Source organism: Carex rostrata, chromosome 26 (assembly GCF_964058835.1).
Source record: "Carex rostrata chromosome 26, lpCarRost1.2, whole genome shotgun sequence".
NCBI lineage: Eukaryota > Viridiplantae > Streptophyta > Magnoliopsida > Poales > Cyperaceae > Carex > Carex rostrata.
In genome coordinates, this window is record NC_135943.1 from 1213238 (window position 1) to 1234313 (window position 21076).

The 21076-nt window shown below is 31.4% G+C and overlaps 1 protein-coding gene across 1 annotated transcript; it reads left to right on the forward strand.

Moving 5' to 3' along the window:
* The first annotated feature begins 10120 nt into the window (after positions 1-10120).
* Positions 10121-14962, forward strand: LOC144544342 (BEL1-like homeodomain protein 7). Its single transcript, XM_078292832.1, has 5 exons — positions 10121-10363; positions 11589-12386; positions 12895-13271; positions 13908-13968; positions 14082-14962. Exons 2-5 carry the CDS (start codon positions 11730-11732, stop codon positions 14616-14618), a joined length of 1632 nt encoding a protein of 543 aa, XP_078148958.1. The 5' UTR covers positions 10121-10363; positions 11589-11729; the 3' UTR covers positions 14619-14962.
* The last annotated feature ends 6114 nt before the right edge of the window (positions 14963-21076 follow it).

Below are 21076 nucleotides of genomic sequence, written 5' to 3' on the forward strand. Positions count from 1 at the left end.
CATAAAAATAATTAAAAAAATATATATTTTTAATGTTTAACTACTTTTGAAAGCAATTCTAAATTTGAGAATAAAGTAAACTAAATGTAATAATTAAGCTAATCAAATAAGTTAACAAAATATGATGACCCTTTTTTGCTCTTGGAAACATTTATCAAGAAAACCATAAAAAAAATATGTTGGAAAGCTAAGCAAGCAATCAACCAAACCCACATTTCAAAGGCAACGACAGCGACTCAAACTTCAATATTTAATCAACAGACGTCATGAGCAAATCAGCAATTGCCAATAAATAAGAAGAAGAGCAAATTAATAATTAATAAGAATAAGAATAATATGTTTAATGATATGATCATCCCAATCATGCACATTATTTTATCTGATCATCGGATTTTAATAAACTTAAACTAGGCCAGCTGCTGTTTTGGTTAATTGATTTTTTTACATCTTTTTCAACATTTTTCTTGACATTAGGAGCCGGTTGCAACCTCTGATTACGTGTCATGTTTAAATTGGTCAAAAGATAATATAAAGAATAATGAATTAAAAATTGACTCTCACGTTATTCTTTTGAATCATTGTATCTTAAAAATTAGAGTTTGAGAATAATCGAAGCAAATTATTAATCTTGCTTGACTTGAGATAATTGTTTTTGGGTTCTGCATGAAAAATCAACTAGAAGATAAGAATTTATAAGAAGATGAAAGATACATTTTTAGAATTATATATTTTGAAAGATACCAATCGAGAATTTTTCGAGAATTTGCTATCAATAAGTACTTTTCCGATATCCTTGGAAGTTATTTTCCAAACTATTTTTTTTTTAATTCATATGCATAAATTCTTGTTTATAGGTTTTGATAATTACCTTGTCTACCACGGGTAAATTCTTTTAGGGTTGGTTGTCACGGTATTGTTCATAATGGAATTTTTCGGATTCAGAAATTTACAAATTAATTTGCAAGAACCCATACTTATAGATTTCCCCTTTAAAATACATGTTTGGCCGTACTGTGAAATTAATTGTAAAAAATCTATTCTTCTTCTAAAATGCTTGATATCGATACAATTATTCTTATTAATAATTATTAATATAATTAAATAAATGATTAAACAATAACATAACATAACAATACTTATTAATTATTATTTCATAATGATATTCCTTCTCATAAACTATTTATTCGATCACCGAAAAATAAATTTAAATTTAAATTAGAAAATTCATAATTAACGATCTATAATTTGCTTAAAATAAAATCCAAATATGTATTTGTTATAATTTTGTTTTTAGTCGCTAACGTTACACCGCGGGAAAAAAATAAATTAAGTTGGACATAATTTTGTTTTTTTTCCATGATTTTGTACTAGATGAGAGAAAAAAAAATGAGAAATAAAACCAAATCAATTACAACTAAAAATGATCACCAAACACATCTAAGAAAAGTAGAAAACTTATCCCAACTTGTTTAAAATCCCTAACAATCCCAAGAAATTTGTGTTGGCCGAACAGACTCTATTAGGCCCTGTTCGGCGCACTACTGTGCTCGTGGGAAAAAAAAAATTCACTCAGACTGAATTTCTTTTTTCCCACGAGCACAGTAAAAATCAGTTCAAAACCCAGCCCATGAGAACACCGAACAGGGCCTTAGTGTTAAAATAAATGTTTTGGGAATACAGAACAAATTTTAAGAATTTTCAAATTAAGGAAAGCGATGAAACCAAATATTCATGCAAATAAAACAAGCATTTCTAAATCACTTGTCAGTTGTCACATCGCATTCGTAACTTTCTCAATATTTTTGCTTATGCTATTAATCATAGTCTACGGGTGAGGATTTATTTTCAACGATTAATGTGACAATTTCGAGAAAATTCAAAAATAATTTAAGTTTTGATATGTTATATTTGATATGTGATATATATTATATGGAATAGAACTATGGTGTTCTTAAGTTTACCAAAATTCTTGGTGAACTCAAGTCTAAAACCCGTCAAATAGGCTTCAAATGACGAATTCTGGGGAAGACGAGCAAACCTAGGGTTTGGGAGCAACGGCTCGGCTTGGAGACAAAGTAGAGAGGAGGAAAATGCGAGTTTTGCGATGAATTTTCTTCGTTCTTTGAGTTTTTCCATGAACTCCATTATCTTTATCTCTTTTATTTTCTTTTTTTTATTATTTTAGATTAGGCTTTTTAGTTTCTAGGGTTAAGATGTAATCGAATGTTTTGTTTTGCATGTTGGATATTGGAATTTTTGTGTTGAAATTTGTGTTTGCTTGATTGTGTTCGATTTTAATTGCTTAGCAGAAATTGTTTGATTATTATTGGTTTGTCAATAGATGAATGACCACGTCCGTAGCGCATTACAACCCTTATAATCTCTTGACCAAACTAAGTACATGAGATAGGATTAGTGACCCGAAAGGTGAAACCAATTAGTAGCCGAAAGGTGAACATTTCCTCTTATCGACGGATAAGAGGTTACCTTTAATATACCAAACAAGCAACTAGGTAATTCAGACCAATATATGACAGTTGAGGTCTAGAACCCGACGAGGGCAGATATTGCAATCCCATACCAAGTTAATGGACCAACATACGACGGTTGAGGTTTATGAACATTAGGTCTGGTCAGTTGAACCCTACACAAAGGAACAACACAAAGAAACTGTATCTGGTGCATTAACTCGAAGTCAGTACGGACTGGACAGGAAGTTGTACGGCCCGTGTTACCTGATACGACCCGTACAGGAAGCTGTATGGCCTGTATTAGGGACTGAGAGGCAGAACTTTGATGAGTCTGAAACCCTGGAAACGCCTTTTTATCATTGATTAAAACCAAGTTAATTTACTTTCTGACATTTTAATTATTGTTATTGAATTTAAGAATTTAAACAAATCAAACCAACTTTTCCAACTTCTAGTTTTTAATTAATTTAGGTAGAATCTGGTTGATACTTGAACCGTCACTTGGATCAATACCTAATTATACTATACGATAGGACTGTGCACTTGCAGTCCGAATTGGAAGTACAAGTCAATGTTTAAAAGGTACAGCTTGCTATACTGAAACTTTGTAGCATACTTTTGTGTGAACAGTGCTATTTTTGGATTGTTTCCCATGCTGCCTTGTCCAAATTTAGCTGTAAAAACGCGTCCTTGGTGCGCCAGAAATATAAAAACTGTCAAAAATGCGTATTTCTGGCTGTCTGTCCAGGCGGATGCTCCAACTCCAAATTTCCTTTTTTAGATTCTCAGGTTGTAGATCTTCTCGTTAGCTTTCCAAAAAGTGGTCATATGCCAAAACGGAGTTACGAGTCAAAAGTTATGGCTATTTTAAGTTCAGGCTCCAGTTATTTTAAGTTCAGGTCACCCGCACTGGGTTCGGTTTTGCCTGTGCGACCAGAGTGCGTCCACACGAATTTTGATGAATAGCTTATTATACCTTTTTAAAATTGACGCGCGTCCAGAAATCCAAGTACTTAGTGCGGCTGTATCGCAAACCGTGCGTCCGCACTGGGCATTTTTCTTTGTTTTTCTTCATTTTCTGCAAATTAAAACCAAACAAACGCAGTAACTTGATCCTAAGTGTATTCTATTCACTTTATATTCAAAATACAAGATATTTGGTGTTATTTTGTGATAAAAATCAAATCGAATGTGTATATAATTTAGGCCTATCACCCGCCCACCTTACGAGTGATGCGTCTACATGTGAAAATTTTAAACATTCGAATCAATTTATTATAAAGTCAATCGGTCAAAATTAGAAGGTCAATAAATTAATATTAATACATTTATTTTTTAAAACATTTAAAATTGGTATGCTCATACTACCTCAAAAAAAAATTGGTATGCTCATTAAAACATTTAAAATTGCCAATATTCCCATTAAAGCATTGGAATATCCGATTTCCATTTAAAAGTAGAAGTGTTTCTTATTTCCTCATTTATTGATTTAATAAGAAAATATTGAATTTATTTATAATTAACCTTTTACCAAAAAACTAAAATGTCTCTTATCTAACATTAGTATAAACTATAGAGTGGAACTAGGGTGTTCTTAAGTTCATCAAGCCTCTTGGTGAATTCAAGTCTAAAATCTATCGAATTGGCCTCAAACGACGAATCTGAACTGTTGAAACCCACCTACCTTACGAGTAATGTGTCTATATATAAATTTTTTAATTTTTTAATTAATTTTGCATAGAATCAAGTGGTAAAAAAAGTTCAAAAAATGAATGCATTAAAATTAATTTATTAACACTGTAATTTTGATCACTTGACTTTATACTAAATTAATTCGAGTGTTTAAAATTTTCATATGTAGATGCATCACTCGTAAGGTAGACGGGTTTCAACAGTTCAGATTTGTCATTTAAAACCGATTTGATGGATTTTAGACTTGAATTCACCAAGGAGCTTGGTGAACTTAAGAACGCCCTAGTTGTAGTCTACTATATGCATATTATGTATGTTAAAAAGGATAAAATTTGATGTAAATTTAATGGCCCATCAAAAGGTTTGAAATTTATATCGATGATGGAATGACAAATAATAGTAAAATTGAATAATATTTGATACATAATCAGCTATAAGGCTAACACTAGATAATTAGTATTGGTTTAGTGATTAAAACAGTGTTTTTATAGGAGAGGCCACAAGTTTAAAATTTGAATGAATAATCTATGTGGATATATAAAAGTTAAATGGCTTGACTCCATCTTTTATTTCCAGCCTTTATTCTAAAACTATAAGTAAACTATATTTATTTTTGAATTTTTTTTATTCATTTGAAAAATACATGGGCAAGATTGTTAAAGAATTCATTGTCAATGTATTTCTCCCTAATCTAGATAGCATTTAAATTTTGTATTGTTTGGTTTATTTATTTATTTTGGATTAAGTACCTAGCTAGGCAGGAATCTAGTGTCTGAATGGATCAAGTTTTTGTCCTTAATTAATAAACTTTTATTTTATTTTATTTTCCTAACCAGTTTGCACCAACTATAAACTATGCTTGTAAGTTCACTAGCCGCCCTCCGTAACAATTCAAATAAATAATTATTATGTAAATTTTTGCAGAAGCATCCCTCTCCATCATATGACCTTCCTTTTGGCACCAAATATCAATTTTTTATTTCATATACTTGGCCATGGTTAATTTTCTCAAATATTTTTTAGGCCAACAAAAATTAGATTATCATTATTTTTTAGTCCTGCAAAAAACACATAATTGATAAATAAATATAAATGCTGGGTGCAACTAACTTGTTGACTGGTCTAATCTCACCCTCCTCCATTGCTCATAATCCATACAATTGACTTGACACAGAGACTTGATGGAACCAATAATTATCCCTTTGTAGACTTTCATTTTTATTTTCTATTATTACTTTATTTTTTAATCAAAATATTTTCAAAAAATTGAAATATTTTTTTATTAGCTTGGTTCAGCTAAAATTAAGTTCGACTCATAATCGTTATGATAGAAACCGAGTTCAATATCTAATTCGGTGTGACTCGGCTCGTTTATAGCTCTATATAAAACTAATAAATAGCCGTTTGCAAATTTTAATTTTATTATTTTATTATGTTACACTAGGAAATTTTATCCACAGGACCAATAATGTATTATATTTTTTTTGTGTGTGTTTTGGGAAAACAACAGGCCCCGTTTGTGGTACAAAATCCACCACACCTGACACCTATCCGAACGGGGAATTATATTTTTGCAAATAGCTCCTTGAAAATAAAATAATAAGAATACATGAGAAATTAATAAGAAAAGAATAAAGTGTACAGCTAGGATTGGAATTTTTATGTCTAAGACAAAGGTTTAGGTCTACCAACTGGTTGTTAGAAGAAAGAGGTCATCTTAACAACACCCCCCTTCTCTCTTTGTATCTCACCTTGAAAGTTTCTCCAACAAGCTCTTAATACTTTGATTTGAAGAGAGGTGAAGTTTCTAGTAAAAAAATACAGTAGGTTTAAGAAATAATGCCTTTTCTCCTTTCCATTCTCCATTTAAAACGGAGTGTTCAACTACCATCAATTTATTATTATTGTATTTTTATTGCTGAGACTTTTTTTTTAAAAAAACAAATAAGTTTAAAATGTTAGATGTGATTTATGTTATTTTTTTTATATGTACAATAAAAATTATTATTTTTTGACCTTAATTTTATATGAATCAATAAGTCTAAAAAATCAACACTCGTAATTTATCTACATCAGTATATTTTTACAAACTCTTTGATATTATTAAGATGGAGTGCTTAACTACCATCAAATTATTGTATTTTATTACTATTATTATTTTATAGGGTAGATGTTGACAAATATTAACTTGTCAAAAAGTACATAATTCGGATATGGTTAAATACATCAACAATATAAACATATCATCTGACCAAATGCATGTTTGTTATAGGATTCTATAAATTATTGCTTTCATTTTATATAGACATGCATTTTTTTATTTTTATAAATGAGTGTAGTGAAAGACATTTAAGCTGGCCATGTAATAGTTATAAAAATAAATAATGTTATTTATGATTCAGTAATGAAAAATATATAAAAAAATGTAGCAAATACATACTTGTAAACTTGTAAATGTAAAAAATATCATTACATTATTCTTGTTGTAATTTAAATTGTATTTTTTTTCCAACCAACATTCAACGAGTATCGGTTTCTTACAAAAATATTTTTTCGATTGAACTCAATCTATAAATAAGAAGAGCTAAATTATACATTAATGTAAAAAAATGTACCAACAAGATCATTGTTCATGTTTGGAAGCAAAATTCTAATTTAGTAATAATACTATAATAGTTTAGTGTGAGATAAGGGCTAATTAGTGATCTTAATTCTATAATTCTCTGTTCCATATAAATGATATTTTTTAAGAATTTAATTTTAACTCTCCATTATTTACAGTAATGGAGATCAGTAAACATCATTGAAAGCAAAGCTGCTCACGTGCCAAAAGGACAATAACATTTTGTGTATTTTAATGTGAGAAACGTGTTCATGGAGCCGTAACAAAAAGTGTTCCGACAATGTATTCTTATCACAAGGGCATTTTCGCAGGAAAACCCTAAACTTTTAAAAATGTAATAAAAAAAGTTAGTTTTCATGGTTAACTTATTTTTACGTCTTTATTATGCACGAAAAGGGAAAAATTAGAAAATTAAAATTGGGAGGGCTGAAAAATCTAACGCAGTATAATTTTATTTTATAAGAAAAACTAATAAGTATTGATACATACAGAAATTATAAAATTTAACGGACAAAATTGTAATTTTACATTTTTTTTTTTAAAAAAAATTACAATTATCAACTAGTTTGAAAATGATAATTAAAATATTATTGTTTAAAATTGTAAGTTTAGATTGAATTATACTTTACACCGTATGAAAGAAGTATAACTATAAAAGTACCTTCTGTTGTAATAGAAAAATATTGTTGCCAAGTGTTGATTCATGCTGCAGTGTGATAAAAAATACTTTATTCTAGGGAATATTTCTATAACCTCCCCCCATGCCTTGTAAAATAATACGAAATACTATTTTATTTGGAAGGTGGAATATTTGTAATGAATCACCAAAAGGAATATTTTTTTAATGTCTTTAGTTATATGGTACTTGGAAGCAATGTTTCCTGTTTTGAAGTCATTCCAGAAAAGTTAAAAAGGTACTATATATTTTACAGCACAACAATTTTTATTTTAATATAACATGTTTAATTGCATTATATCAAATGCCTGGTCGAATATATTCTATGGTTTTTAAGAATAAACATTTTTTTAAAATAAATTCAAATTAAGGAAAAAAAACTCAATAATTATTATTATAAAAATATAAGAAATGGTAGAAATAGTAAAAATCAAAATATTAAAAAAAGGTTTAAAAGGTGTTATATATATATCTTACAGCACATCATTTTTATTTTAATATAATATAATCTGTATAAATTCATCATAAGAATGTACAAAATTTTGCCAATAAATTCAAACTTATTTACAAAGTAAGCAAGGTTCTAAATAGCGTTTATCGCGTCATAGCGGGAAGCCGAAAAAAAAAGCTATAGCGAATAACGTCGCTATAGCGAAAGCTATGCCACATAGCATTTTTTTATTTTTATAAAAATTATATCATATATTTGTACTAAATATCAACATTATCTAAGTCTCATATAACAATAAATAACATCAAATTGATTAAAAAATTATAATATTCATATTGAACCAATACAAAGTCCAAATTGTGACTCAAAATATCCATAGTAATACTAATATCATAAACTATCGATCTTTTTCTATTCAAAATATATTCAGCATTATGACATAACCTATCTTTTTTCTATTTAAATTTCAAAATAACCTAGACATCATGGCATAATTAATTATCTTAATCTATTCAAAATATTCAAACTACCATATAGTAAGTATCATTTTGTTACTTCAAGAAATATCTTAATATATTCAATCTGAGTCTTTATTTAAAGCCCATATAAATTGAAAAGAAAAAAAAAAGCAGCTCATGTTGCATAGCGCGCTGTAGCTTCCTTATTTGATTTCGTTTGATGGATCTCTCATTTAATAATTAATAGTTTACTATAAAACTTAGTACGTCAATTGCAAAAAAAAAAATCACGGTTAAAATCCAATCTGAGCCGTTATTTAAAACTCATATAAATTGAAAAGAGAAAAAAAATAGCTTATGTTGCATAGCGCGCGCTATTTGCGCTATAGCGGACCGCTATTACCGCTATAGCGCCCATAGCTCAAATAGAACGTTTTGATACCATAGCGTAGCGTTTAGGATTCAAAAACGCTATAGTGCGCTGTTTAGAACACTGAGAGTAAGTAAGGGAAAAAAAACTCAATAATTATTGCTGGATAGTGGAAGTTAAAAAGCCAAGAAATAGTATAATAAAATATAAAAAAAATATATGTGTTGCAAAAAAGAACAGAGAAAAATCCTAAAAGGAAAAAGTTATCTAAGGAAGAAAGTGACAATGTGCCGTCTAGATGTGACAAAATGGCGATTAGGCATTCTTACTTTTTTCTAATGGGATTGTGGGGCTTGGTAACATTGGTGTTTTATAAAGTTATAATTATGCTACTCCAACTAGACCACTTATTTATTCTCCACTAATTAATTTATTTCCATGATAATATAAACTAAAAATTGAGGCATTAGTTCCTAAGATTTTATAAAATCACCACTTTTTAATTATTTTTTATATAAATGTTTTCAATATTTATAAGATTACATGTCATTGTATACTCACACTTAAATTATCAACACTTATTGGTTATGTTTTATTTTGATAAGTGTGCATTGGTTATATTTTATTTCCTTCCTTCTTTCACATTTATGGCTAGTATTTTAATAGATTTAAGAACAAAATGATTCCCTAGCGTTGCTCACAAGGCAAATTATAATAACATTTTCCAACAATGGATAACCAACCACTAAAATTTGGTATAATAAAGGACCTTGTCATGCAATCATAAAATAATAGAGTTGTAACAGCAAGAAATAATGCGTCATCCTACCAAATATAAATTGGTATCTCAAAGAAAAACATTTTACTAAACTAATATACCCTAAAAGAAATTATATCTTCATCTTTCCTAATGAAAAAATATTGATTATTACATTATCAATAATTTTATGAAAGATTGCTAAATTATACTCAACAAAAAATTAGTTACACAACCAAATACAAATTTAATTTAAAGATGCCTACTGTACCAAAATAACTTTTTGGGTGAAAAAAGGTTCTTAATTAAAAAAAAACATTATAAATTAAATGAAAACCCTGGTTCAAGAAATGGTAGAAAAAAACTTATATTTCCATTTTAAATCACTTGCTTGTTGAATAAAAGGGAAAGATAAATTTTTTGTTGTTTCCATTTTAAATCACTTGCTTATTGAATAACAGGGAAAGATAAGTTTTTGTATGGCAAAGCAAAACTGAGTTTGGTAATAAAAGGGGTACCCACTTGGGAGTTGTTTAACCGCCATTAAATTTTATATAGTTGGGTTGTTGTTACATGTCACTGGCTGGTGCCCCTTACTATTTTATTCTAGTGAGAGAAACTCAAAACCCACACACACAAACCTTAGAGAGAGAGGGAGAGAGAGAGAGAAATCATTATTTTAATTCTGCATTTCTTATCTCTCTCGGGATCAGATTGTCCCCATATTGGGAGGTCTTTCTCGCTCTCTTTCTCTCTCTTTCTCCTCCCAAATCGGCTGAGAATTTCAATTTCAATTTCAATTTCAATTTCAATTGAATACATGCTGTGCTGCTCCCCATGAAGGCCACAGCACCATCCCTCTCAGGTGACCTCCCCTTTTTTTATTTGTTTAATTTGATTTTGTTCTCAAAAGAAAAAGAAAGGAGATCCCTTTCTATCTATCCATTTCTTCATGTTCCCATCAATCCTTTGAAGTGACCTCTCTGCAGTGTATATTCTAAATATTATTTTTGTATCTGAACTGCTTGACCTGTTAGTCTCTTCTGTTTTCTTTTATCTATTTGTTTTCTATTTGGTGTTGTTGTTTTCGGTAGGGTTATTGTCATCCATGTCTAAATTTTGTAATTGTTTGGAATTGTATGGATTAGGTGGAGCTTTCAATTGTGATGTTCTCCTTGAATTTTGTGTTTTTAGATGAATTGTGCTCAATTCTCCTTCTCTGACATGGTTTTTTGGTGCTTCTGTTTAATTCTAAAGCTTGTTGTATTCTTTGGAATTTCATTTTGGTTGCTTCTTCTTGTTCTTTTTTTTTCTAGCATGAATTTTATTGTCGCTTCAATTTGGTATCTACTTGCTATTCAAAATAATTGCTAAATTCTCCTTACTATTGTTCTCTTCTCTGTTGTTGTTGTTGTATTGGCTCCCAGCTTAAATTTTTCTGCTGTACTTTTGCCTGTATTTCCCAGAGAATTGGTGTCTAATGTCTTCAAATTACAGTAATTTTGTTCAAAATTTGACAAAACACTGGCAATCTATTGGCTCAATTTCTTTGTTTTTTTTCCCTTAGGTTTAGTGTCGGTCTGTGTCCTTTTCTTACTTGGTTGATTAGACGATTGAATTTAATGCGGGGAGGGGGGGTGGGGGACCAATTTTGCAATATTTCATTTGAGGAAATATTACTTTATAACCGAGAATAATGGAGAATTAGACTTCAACGGCTTTTTCCAGAATTTTCCTCGCTATTACCGTCACATGGCAAATTTTTTTCCTATAGAGAATTTATGTGTGTTTGATTTAAGAAATAGTTATTAGAGAGTTCAGTGGCGGTTTTGTTTAATTTTTTTTATAGCTCAATTTACCCTAAATTTGCAACTAGCTCAACAGTATTGAAATTCAATTGCAACTAAACTGATATGGTCTGATAAGTCCGGATACGAAATACACTGTTTCATACCAGTACAATATTGGTATCTTGTGACCCAATTCTTGATAATTGTTATTATAATATCTGAATTCCCAAACATTTATTTTCCATATTTGTACATGATTGGTGGTATACTTACAATTTTACTTATAAATTTAATTTACAGCCTGTTAAATTGTGCGAACGCTCTTGCATGCAATCTAAAGAGGACAACCAAAACCCGACTTGCACCTTCCTCGAAAAAGCATCTCTTCTACAATTCTAATACATTACTATAGATAATTAGAGGGAGTTCATTTATTAATTCATGGCAACTTTCTACACAAGCCAGGCCGAGCAGAGAGACATGCAAGGAAATTCCTCATATCCCGTACAAAATGTCATGAGCAACTTATTTTATCCTGACTTCACCAATGTCATCCAATCGGATTCTTCCATTAGAGAATCTGATCTGGTAGCCTCCAGTCTGGGCGCTCAAGCTTACACAACAGAGAATATGGTATCACCGAATGATCAGACTGGTACACAGCTCCAGTTTGGCATCTCAAACAGCCAGTCAAACCTACCTGTCTTGCAAGGTCAAGGCCTGTCACTCAGTTTAAATTCAAACATGAACATTCCTCCGCCGTGGTTTCAGTATTGGCCAGTGAAACCAGATTTCTCTCAGGAACCTTCTAGAAGTGGGGTTGATTTTCAAAAGGACGATGATTATAGGTTGAAAATACGTACATCGAGGTATCTTAAAGTGGCACAAGATCTGCTTGATGAGGTGGTAAATGTCTGGAAAGGCATAAAGCAAAAGGCTCAGAACAACAGAATTAATGAATCTGAGTGTAAAGACTCTGATAACGGGTCTAAAGGTGACCTTAAAAGTGAGTCCGGCAACAACGGTGTAGAGATTTCATCGTCAGAGAAACAAGAACTTCAGAATAAGTTGGCAAAGCTACTTGGAATGCTGGATGAGGTGAGATTTCGTCTATAATTTAATTTAAGGATTGTTCTGTAGTGTGTATCACTACAGTTATTAAGCAAAAGAAACTATGTTGAAGGCTGAAATTGACCACCCTATACAAAATTAGTGTAGTGCCAATATTGGTACAACTGTTTATAATTCAGCTTATTAACTAAGTTTCTTTTGGCATAATATTTTTGTTTAAATAAACAAAATAAAAAATATATATTATTGACAATTACAGTTGAGCTCTATATGAAGGCCATAAAGTAACTTATATTTTGTTAATAATTTTTTTTCGGTTTTAAGATATTGTTGTTGTTATTATTATTTTGCAAAATTTTAATATTGTTTTTAAAATAAAAGGGGTTTTTTCATAGGTAGTAGCGTCGAATAGCATTATGTCAAAAGAAACATTTGCAAAATTTTAACACTATGTCAAAGCTCCTCTTTAAGCAAATCAGTTCACTACCATTTTGAGAGATTATGCCTTAATTTTTAATTGCTTTCTTTTTATTAGGTGGACAGGAAGTACAAACACTATTACCACCAGATGCAAGTTGTTGTCTCCTCATTTGACATGGTTGCGGGGCCCGGGTCGGCCAAGCCCTATACGGCAGTGGCCCTTCAAACAATTTCCCGTCACTTTCGCTGCTTAAGAGACGCTATAAATGATCAAATCAAATTAATTAGGAAGAAGCTTGGGGAGGATGACGGGTCGGGCGGGAAAGGTGGACGGCTGACCCGGCTCCGGTTCATCGACCAGCAGCTGAGGCAGCAGAGAGCATTCCAGCAGTTTGGGATGATGCAACACAATGCGTGGCGACCTCAGAGAGGCCTTCCCGAGAATTCAGTCTCAGTTTTACGTGCTTGGCTTTTTGAACACTTCCTTCACCCGTAAGATTTTTTAATTTGATAGAAAAGTGATATTAATTGCCCACTGTAGGCATTGCTAGATCATTGCCAAACTGGCACTACACCTTTTGCGGTGTACTGTACTTTGTTTGAAACAGTGCATATTTATTTGCTGGTCCTTGCTATACCTTCTTTTGATCAAGTATCCCCTTTGACTTGTCAAAGGTTTATGGGTGCATTGGTGAATTTTTCTTTTTGCAGTCCTTATGAGCCCACTTTCTCTTTCTTGTTATTACTTTTAAGTACACATAATTGTATTATTGTGATCCTTTGCATTAGTGAATGATGATGCCGGTGCCACCACTAGATGATAGACACAGCACCGAAAAGTTTGGCATCTTAAAATTTTGGGTCAACCCTTTGTAGGTAAACCTGCCTATGATGACAGGTTTTTGGTTAGGTTAGTTAAATCGGTAGCATACAAGACTAGGTTAGTTTTGTTGGAATGGCAACTGGCATGGGTCAGGGCTAGCACCTGGACCATTGGATTAAAGAGGGAATGATTAAATTGGTAGTATCCATTTCCAGCCAATTAGTCACATGGTATGTATGCATGGTCCTGTTTGTTTAATATTTTGTGATCATATCTGATATTTGATTTCATTTTGTGCTTTACAGTTACCCAAGTGATTCTGAGAAATTAATGTTGGCAAGGCAAACTGGGTTGACCAGAGGCCAGGTATAAATTTAAGATGCTTTTCAATATGTTTCTTGGACATTAATTTGTTATTTATACTTTACATTCTCGCTACTTACAATTAGTCTATTATTTTTATCCTGTCTCTGTCTCAGATCTCAAATTGGTTTATAAATGCCCGTGTCCGACTTTGGAAACCCATGATTGAAGACATGTATAAAGAAGAGATCGGCGAAGCCGAAAACATCTCCAACTCCTCTTCAGAAAATGCTCCAGCGAGCCGAGACAAGGCAGTATGCTCTGATGAACAGGACGATTACAAGACCCTGGTGGGCCAAAAGCCCGAGCGAACCCGTTTTGCCGAATCAAAAGATAATAACCTAGAGGCAGGCCCTGCCGGGGTAAACGACGGAAACACCCTTTGTTTTCCTAATGAGGCAAATGCTGAGGAGTCTTTCATGAGCCTCATGTTGAAGGCTCAACCCACCGGCGACAGGTTCGTCGGTTACCAAAATTTGGGCCTCAGCCCGCACGGAAACCAAAGCATTTCGTTGACTTTGGGTTTGCAAAATTCAGGAAACGGAGTTGTTTCACTTCCCATGAATGGCCAACAAGGTTTTCTTGAAATGCATACAGGTGATGAAATATATGGTGATTATGAACAACAGAGGTTGCACGATTTTGTTGCATAAACCTTGAAAAAAATTGGAATGAATATTATAGGATGAAGCATTTTTATATTTTGTAGTGTGAGAATAACAATTGTTAAATACAATTAAATGAGGTCATTGGGGTTGGTTATAGTGGTGCTTTGTATGTTGTAGTTGTAAGTTGTAATTTCTATAGAAGACCAAAGTAGCTAGCATGTAACTATTATATTGTTGTAAGTATTGGGGGTGGATAGGAAAAGGATTTTGTAAAGATAGAATTTTACTGGGGAATCAATTTATGATTTTAAAACATCTTGTAAAGATGAAGAGCTAATGTAACCTGACGTCTTAAACCCTGCCTATATTGCATGCATGTTTTTATTATTAGAAGTATATGTCAATTTTTTTTTGGAAATAAAAACATTTTTTTTTTACATCTCCAAGTTTGTGGTTGATAAAGGTATATTTAATTATTTCATTAATTTGTTAACCATAATTTAATGGCAAACAGTAGAAGGGGGTGCCCAATTAAGATTTTTCAACATGGGCCTCATTTATTGCACATATAAAGTGGCAAAACCTGTTAACAGGCTAACAGCAAGTAGGTAACAAATATGTGGCTGTGAGAGCAGAGAGAGACTTGATGTCATGTGCAGTTGCCATCTGCCTTCTGGCCTCTATGAGTGGAGAGAGAGAAGGAAAAAACTCAAAAAAGAGAGAGTAGGTAGTTGCCTTCATTCTCCCATCCGCTACAATCTTCGAAGGATGACATTCAGGAGTTGTTCGGTTTTCAACCATCCGATTGAAATCAGACAGTTAATATTTCATGTGGTTCAAAGTAGACAAACTAACACGTGAAACTGTCTCGGTATTGTTTTAGGATGTTGATCTAAAGCTGTACAACTCATGTGATGCTGCTACTATTTGTCAAATTTCATGCGGATTTGCATGATTTGTCTTTTAAATCAGACAGCTACTGAGTTATAGTAGATGTATTAAGGCTCCATTTAAGACTTGTGATATTGATTTATAGTTTAAGAAAATCTTAAAAGAAATTTATTGACAAATGACTATTTGAAATGTTTTTATTGCCAGCGTTATCTACAACCTTTAGCAAGATTTCACTGTTGTAACAACCTATTTGCAACATTATTAATTTGCAACATTATTTTATTGCTGACATGGACAATGATAACAGCAATTTGTCAGCCTTTCTTTAAGATAAAAAATGATATCAATCCTCGCAATTTTTTATATCTATGAAGATTCTCCAATTGTATTTTAAACATGACACTTCTCACACAAGAAGATATTGACTTAGTCTCTCAATTTGGAATCTATAGCGAGATCTCTTGTTTATCGTTTATTATTAATGTACTATTCATATAAATTTTTTATAGGTCAGTCAAATTTATTTTTTCTAAATCAGACAGCCTAATAAAATATGATTTCAACGTTTAATTTCTGGTTTGCCATCCAATAGGAAACAGGCAACACAGGTTTGTGAGCTGCCATCTCACAAAAAATGGTTTATAGTTTATACTATGTTAGATAAGAGACATTTTAGCTTTTTGGTAAAAGGTTAATCATAAATAAATTCAATATTTTCTGATTAAATCAATAAATGAGGAAATAAGAAACAGTTCTACTTTTAACTGTGGAAATTTGGTGTTTCATTGTTTTGATGGGGATATTAGCAATTTTAAATGTTTTAATGGGCAAACCAATTATTATCCCAATTTACCTGTAATACTCCAAAAAATTAAGTCATTATTATATACTGTTACATAACTATTTCCCGATAATAAAAATAAAATTATAGGCTATCGATGAAAAGTTTTACTTCCAATTAATAATGAAGATTATAGGAGCTTCGGTGAGATATTTCCTAAACCAAATATAATATAATTTTAATTGTAAAAAAAAGGAACGAATAGTAAATTTGCCATAACTATTTTTAACCTGTTGCTCATACTTGAAAACTTTAGATTATTTGTAAATTTTCATTTCTTGACCTAATTGGCTGAAGAATTGATTCTTATTTCAAATAAAAATTCATAACTTTAGATTTTATTTGTGGAATTTTTTTTATAACTTTATATTTTTTTTCCAAATATAAAAAGGCCCATGGGCCATCATAGCCATCAATAAAATCAGATGTGAGAGCATTTACCATCATTGCTGAAATTCCAGGATTGGCCCCACTTATACTGTTGCAAATAATTAAATAATTAATACTGCAATTCCACAGTTCTGCCCAAATGATTAATTCCAGAATGCTTCCTTGGATTAATCTGTGGACACACGTCAGTCGTCACACACCCACTCACATATTCTCAAATTTAAATTTAAATCTAGGTCCATTGAGATTGATGATTTGCACATTTATAAAGAGTAACTTTTTTTAATAGAATAGAATAGAGTAAAATTTTGATGGAACATAATTTTATAATTTTGTGAATTGAAAGTATATTTTAATATTTTTTTATAAAATACATAGAAATAAAGAATATATTTTTGAATCAGGAGGCCAAGTGCTCTCGTTAGACTCTATGTGGCTCCGTCATTAATCTCTAAAGTCACTATTTTAAGATTATAGTTGGTAATTGAATTTTTTATCCGTCTATTCTGGCATTTAAAAAAAAAAATTGTAGAGTCAATATCTTCTGTTTCAAAAATTTGATAAGGTTAATTGTATCCTGATTGCGAGCTTTCTCAATATAAAAATAACTTTCTCAGTATAAAAAATTAATACTTAAGAAAAAAGTTAAGTGTTGGAGTTTTTGCGGTTTCCAAACAGCTATAATAGTTATGGTATGAAGATAGTGCGAAAAGTGAAGTGTGAGAACTTTTTTTAAATAGGACCTTTTTTTTTGGTTGCTCGGTATATGTAGCTCTATCAGTGCACATGATTTTGTAGATTGATGTAGATAAACAATTAGAATTTGTAAGGTTTTTTAGGTCTTTGAGAAGATTCGGAAACAAGAGTTGAGAAACCCTCTAATCAACCGTCCATTCGTAATCAAACGGACAAGATCAATAATTTAAACTTAGATGGGTATGCTACTATTTTACAAAGTGCAGATCCGAGCAGCCACAAATTCATTACAGCAGCTGCGCTTCGGGAACTCTGTAGTAAAATTAGTAAATAGTAAATAGAATAATTAATAGACAACGTCTGAGCAGTAGCAGTATGTAGGGGTGAACAAATTATTTATTGTTATAATTTAATAAATATTATAAAATTTAATTTTTTAATAAGTTTCTTATATTATTAATAAATATTTGATTAGATTATTATCCGTATCAATATCATATCAGTAAAAATATAAACAGATATAATTTTATCAGTATCCGCTCCGTAGCCAATCCGTTTTCATCCGTGGCTGCTGAGCACTGAGCAGTGCATTTTGGATAGTGACTTGTAAAACTACAAAATTTTGTTTCTTGTAATTTAACGTAACATCGACTTTGTCAATTGTCACGGACATGCCGCGTAGTAATTAGTAGGCTAGGATAGGGACAGCAGGACCGGAACTGGGGTATTCTACGCAATTGGATTGTTTATTATAGAGTTAGGCTAATATGACACTAGTGTTATATCAAACTAAATAACTCCACATCTTAAACTCTTAGATCTGTTTTAAGATTCGTACAAAATGAAGTGCTTGAACAGTAAAAGCGGATAGTACGAATCTTAAAGTAGATCTAAGGGTTTAAGATGTGGTGTTATTTAGTTTGATATAACACTAGTGTCATATTAGCCTAACTCTTTATTATAACTTAAACCAAGCATCTTATTTTTTTAGTTGTCGTTGAACTTGAATATATGGATTTCTTTTTTTAAAGCACTCATAAATAAAATAATCCGTAAATTACTTGTTTACCTTTTTAGTTAAATAAAAGAAAAATATTGTTCATGTCTTCTTAACTCTATTTTTTTATTCTTATTTCTTTTTTTATTGCTGTGACTTGTAAGCCAAGTTCCTAATAATACCTTACTCTTACTTTCTCATTCAATACTCTATTTTTTTTTTCTAAAAATAATCTTGACAAAAATTAACCTGCTAAGATTACTCTCTCTCTTTGTTTTTTTACAAAGTTGCTAAGGTTATTTTCATTAAATACTTTGATATCTTTAGTTATTATTTCAAAAAAATTTACGGAGCTGATATGGATTAATTTTTTTTTTAAAAGTTACTGGTACACATATAATATATGGGCAATCACCTAACAGCGGAACCCTTGCGTGCCACAACGTATTATCAAATTTTTGAGTGGTGCGCAAATAATATATGTGTGCCACTTTTGAATGGTACTCAAACAATATCTGTGTACATATAACTTTGGAAATTTTTTAAAATTCCATGTCAACTATATATATTTTTTAAAATGGTAACTAAAAGAAATTCAGTTCAATACTCTCACCCCTCTTCTCTCTATCTCTGAAACTTTAGTAGTGGTTATCAGGTATGATTTTCATTAATCAAATAAAAAATTACATCCATCGTTGTACATCCAAAACATCATTCTCATCAAACTACATCATTAAAAAACATTAATATTTAACAACACAATCAACAAAATAAATAAACACTCTGCTTTGGCATTAGACACTAACAATCTTCAGGATACACTGATCAGCAATCGGAGGAAAGGGGGCATCATTTTATTCCGATTAGGGTTGTGGGTGGAAGAGATCGGTATGAACCTCGGCCTCCCCTATCCTATCTAGGATTTTTGTGCAACAAAGTGGGTGGGAGGAGGGTGGAGGGGCGTGGTGGTGTAGGTAGGTAGGAAGAAGGGCCTAATTTTTTTTTTTTTTTAAAAAGGCCTTAGCCCGTTTAATGGTAGCAAAAAGAGCCTAAATCTTAAATCCTAAACCCTCAAAGTTTATTTAACTTTTTTAATATTTTTATTTTATCAAACATTTTTTTTTAGTGAGAATTAAGTTATCGCACATTCTAAGTGCCTTAATATTATCGCATTTTAAAGAGTTTTCTATTTTGAATTAAGATATAACGCCTTCTTAGCCATTTTATGGAATCATTTTTCGTCATAATATTATTGTTTAAGCCTGGATTGAATTTTAATCTTATAAATTGTGCCGCACAATTAGAGTTAGAGGTAAAGTGAGACATAATTTATAATTATTTTGGACAAGCATATTTATAATTTTTCTAGAAAAATATAATAACATAAATAAAATTTAAAATTTGTGTAGACTAGAGCAACTCCTGAGCCCATCTGGCTCCGCGCCTCTGTAAAAAGTAGCTTGGAGTCTTACGTGTAATGAATTAGTTAAAAGTATGATGCTATAATGCTATATGCATGTTGAGGTTGGAATTAAGGGACCGTTGGTACAAAAAAAAAGCCCAAAGAGGCAGTGCCAATAGTACTGCAAATGGGCCTGTCAAGTTTTGTCTTGATTGTTAATCATATTCATTATAGTCGGATTATAATATTTTCAATCATAGTTAATTAATTATAAAATTCAAAGGCTCCAATTAGGCATATACATACATACATATATATATATATATAGAGAGATGGGCTATGGTGCATTGCAATGCATGGGCACCCTTGTGCATTGGACCATAAATCACCAATTCAAAATCCAAATGACCGATCCAAACCGTTCATCTTGTTCTCCATATTAATATGTACTTGGAGACCAAATTTTACATTTTTTGGAATTTTTTTACTATTTATTAAGCCACTTTGAAAATTGCCGATCCAGTGGTCTAGAAATGTTTACTGTTCACCCAAATTTGCAGATTTTCAATAAATCTAAAAAAATAGTAAAAGAATTCCAAAAAATGTAAAATTTGGTCTCCAAGCACATATTAATATGGAGAACAAGATGAACGGTTTGGATCGGTCATTTGGACTTTGAATTGGTGATTTATGGTCCAATGCACAAGGGTGCCTATGCATTGCAATGCACCATAGCCCATCTCTCTCTCTCTCTCTCTCTCTATATATATATATATATAGAGCAAAGCTAGGGTGTGATGTGCTCACCAAGAGAGTTTGGTGAGCACAACTCCAAAAGTATATCGGATCGACGTCAAATGCCGAATCCAAACTGTTAAAATGTTAATTTTTTTGACCGTGTAACAAATAAACTCAAAAGTTTCAAAATTTTGCATGTACATGCATCACGCATGAAGTGCAAGGATTTCAACGGTTTGGATTCGGCATTTGAAGTCGATCCGATGAACTTTTAGAGTTGTGCTCACCAAAATCTCTTGGTGAGCACATCACACCCTAGCTTTACTCTCTCTCTCTCTCTTTCTATATATATATATAGAGAGAGAGAGTGACTAATGTGCATTCGAATGTATTTGGGCTGAAATACATACGGTCCAAATTCGACTTTTCAAAATTCAAACGGTCGATCCAAACCGTTCATCTTGTTCCCATATTAATATGTGCTTGGAGACCAAATTTTATATTTTTCTGATTTTTTTTACTATTTATTAAGTATTTTACAAAAT

Bases quoted from the DNA above. Each gene is read 5' to 3' on its own strand.
- LOC144544342 (XM_078292832.1), top strand. From the start codon at position 11,730: ATGGCAACTTTCTACACAAGCCAGGCCGAGCAGAGAGACATGCAAGGA. The intron at 12,387-12,894 runs GTGAGATTTCGT...TCTTTTTATTAG, and splicing joins TACTTGGAATGCTGGATGAG to GTGGACAGGAAGTACAAACA. The intron at 13,969-14,081 runs GTATAAATTTAA...TCTCTGTCTCAG, and splicing joins CTGGGTTGACCAGAGGCCAG to ATCTCAAATTGGTTTATAAA.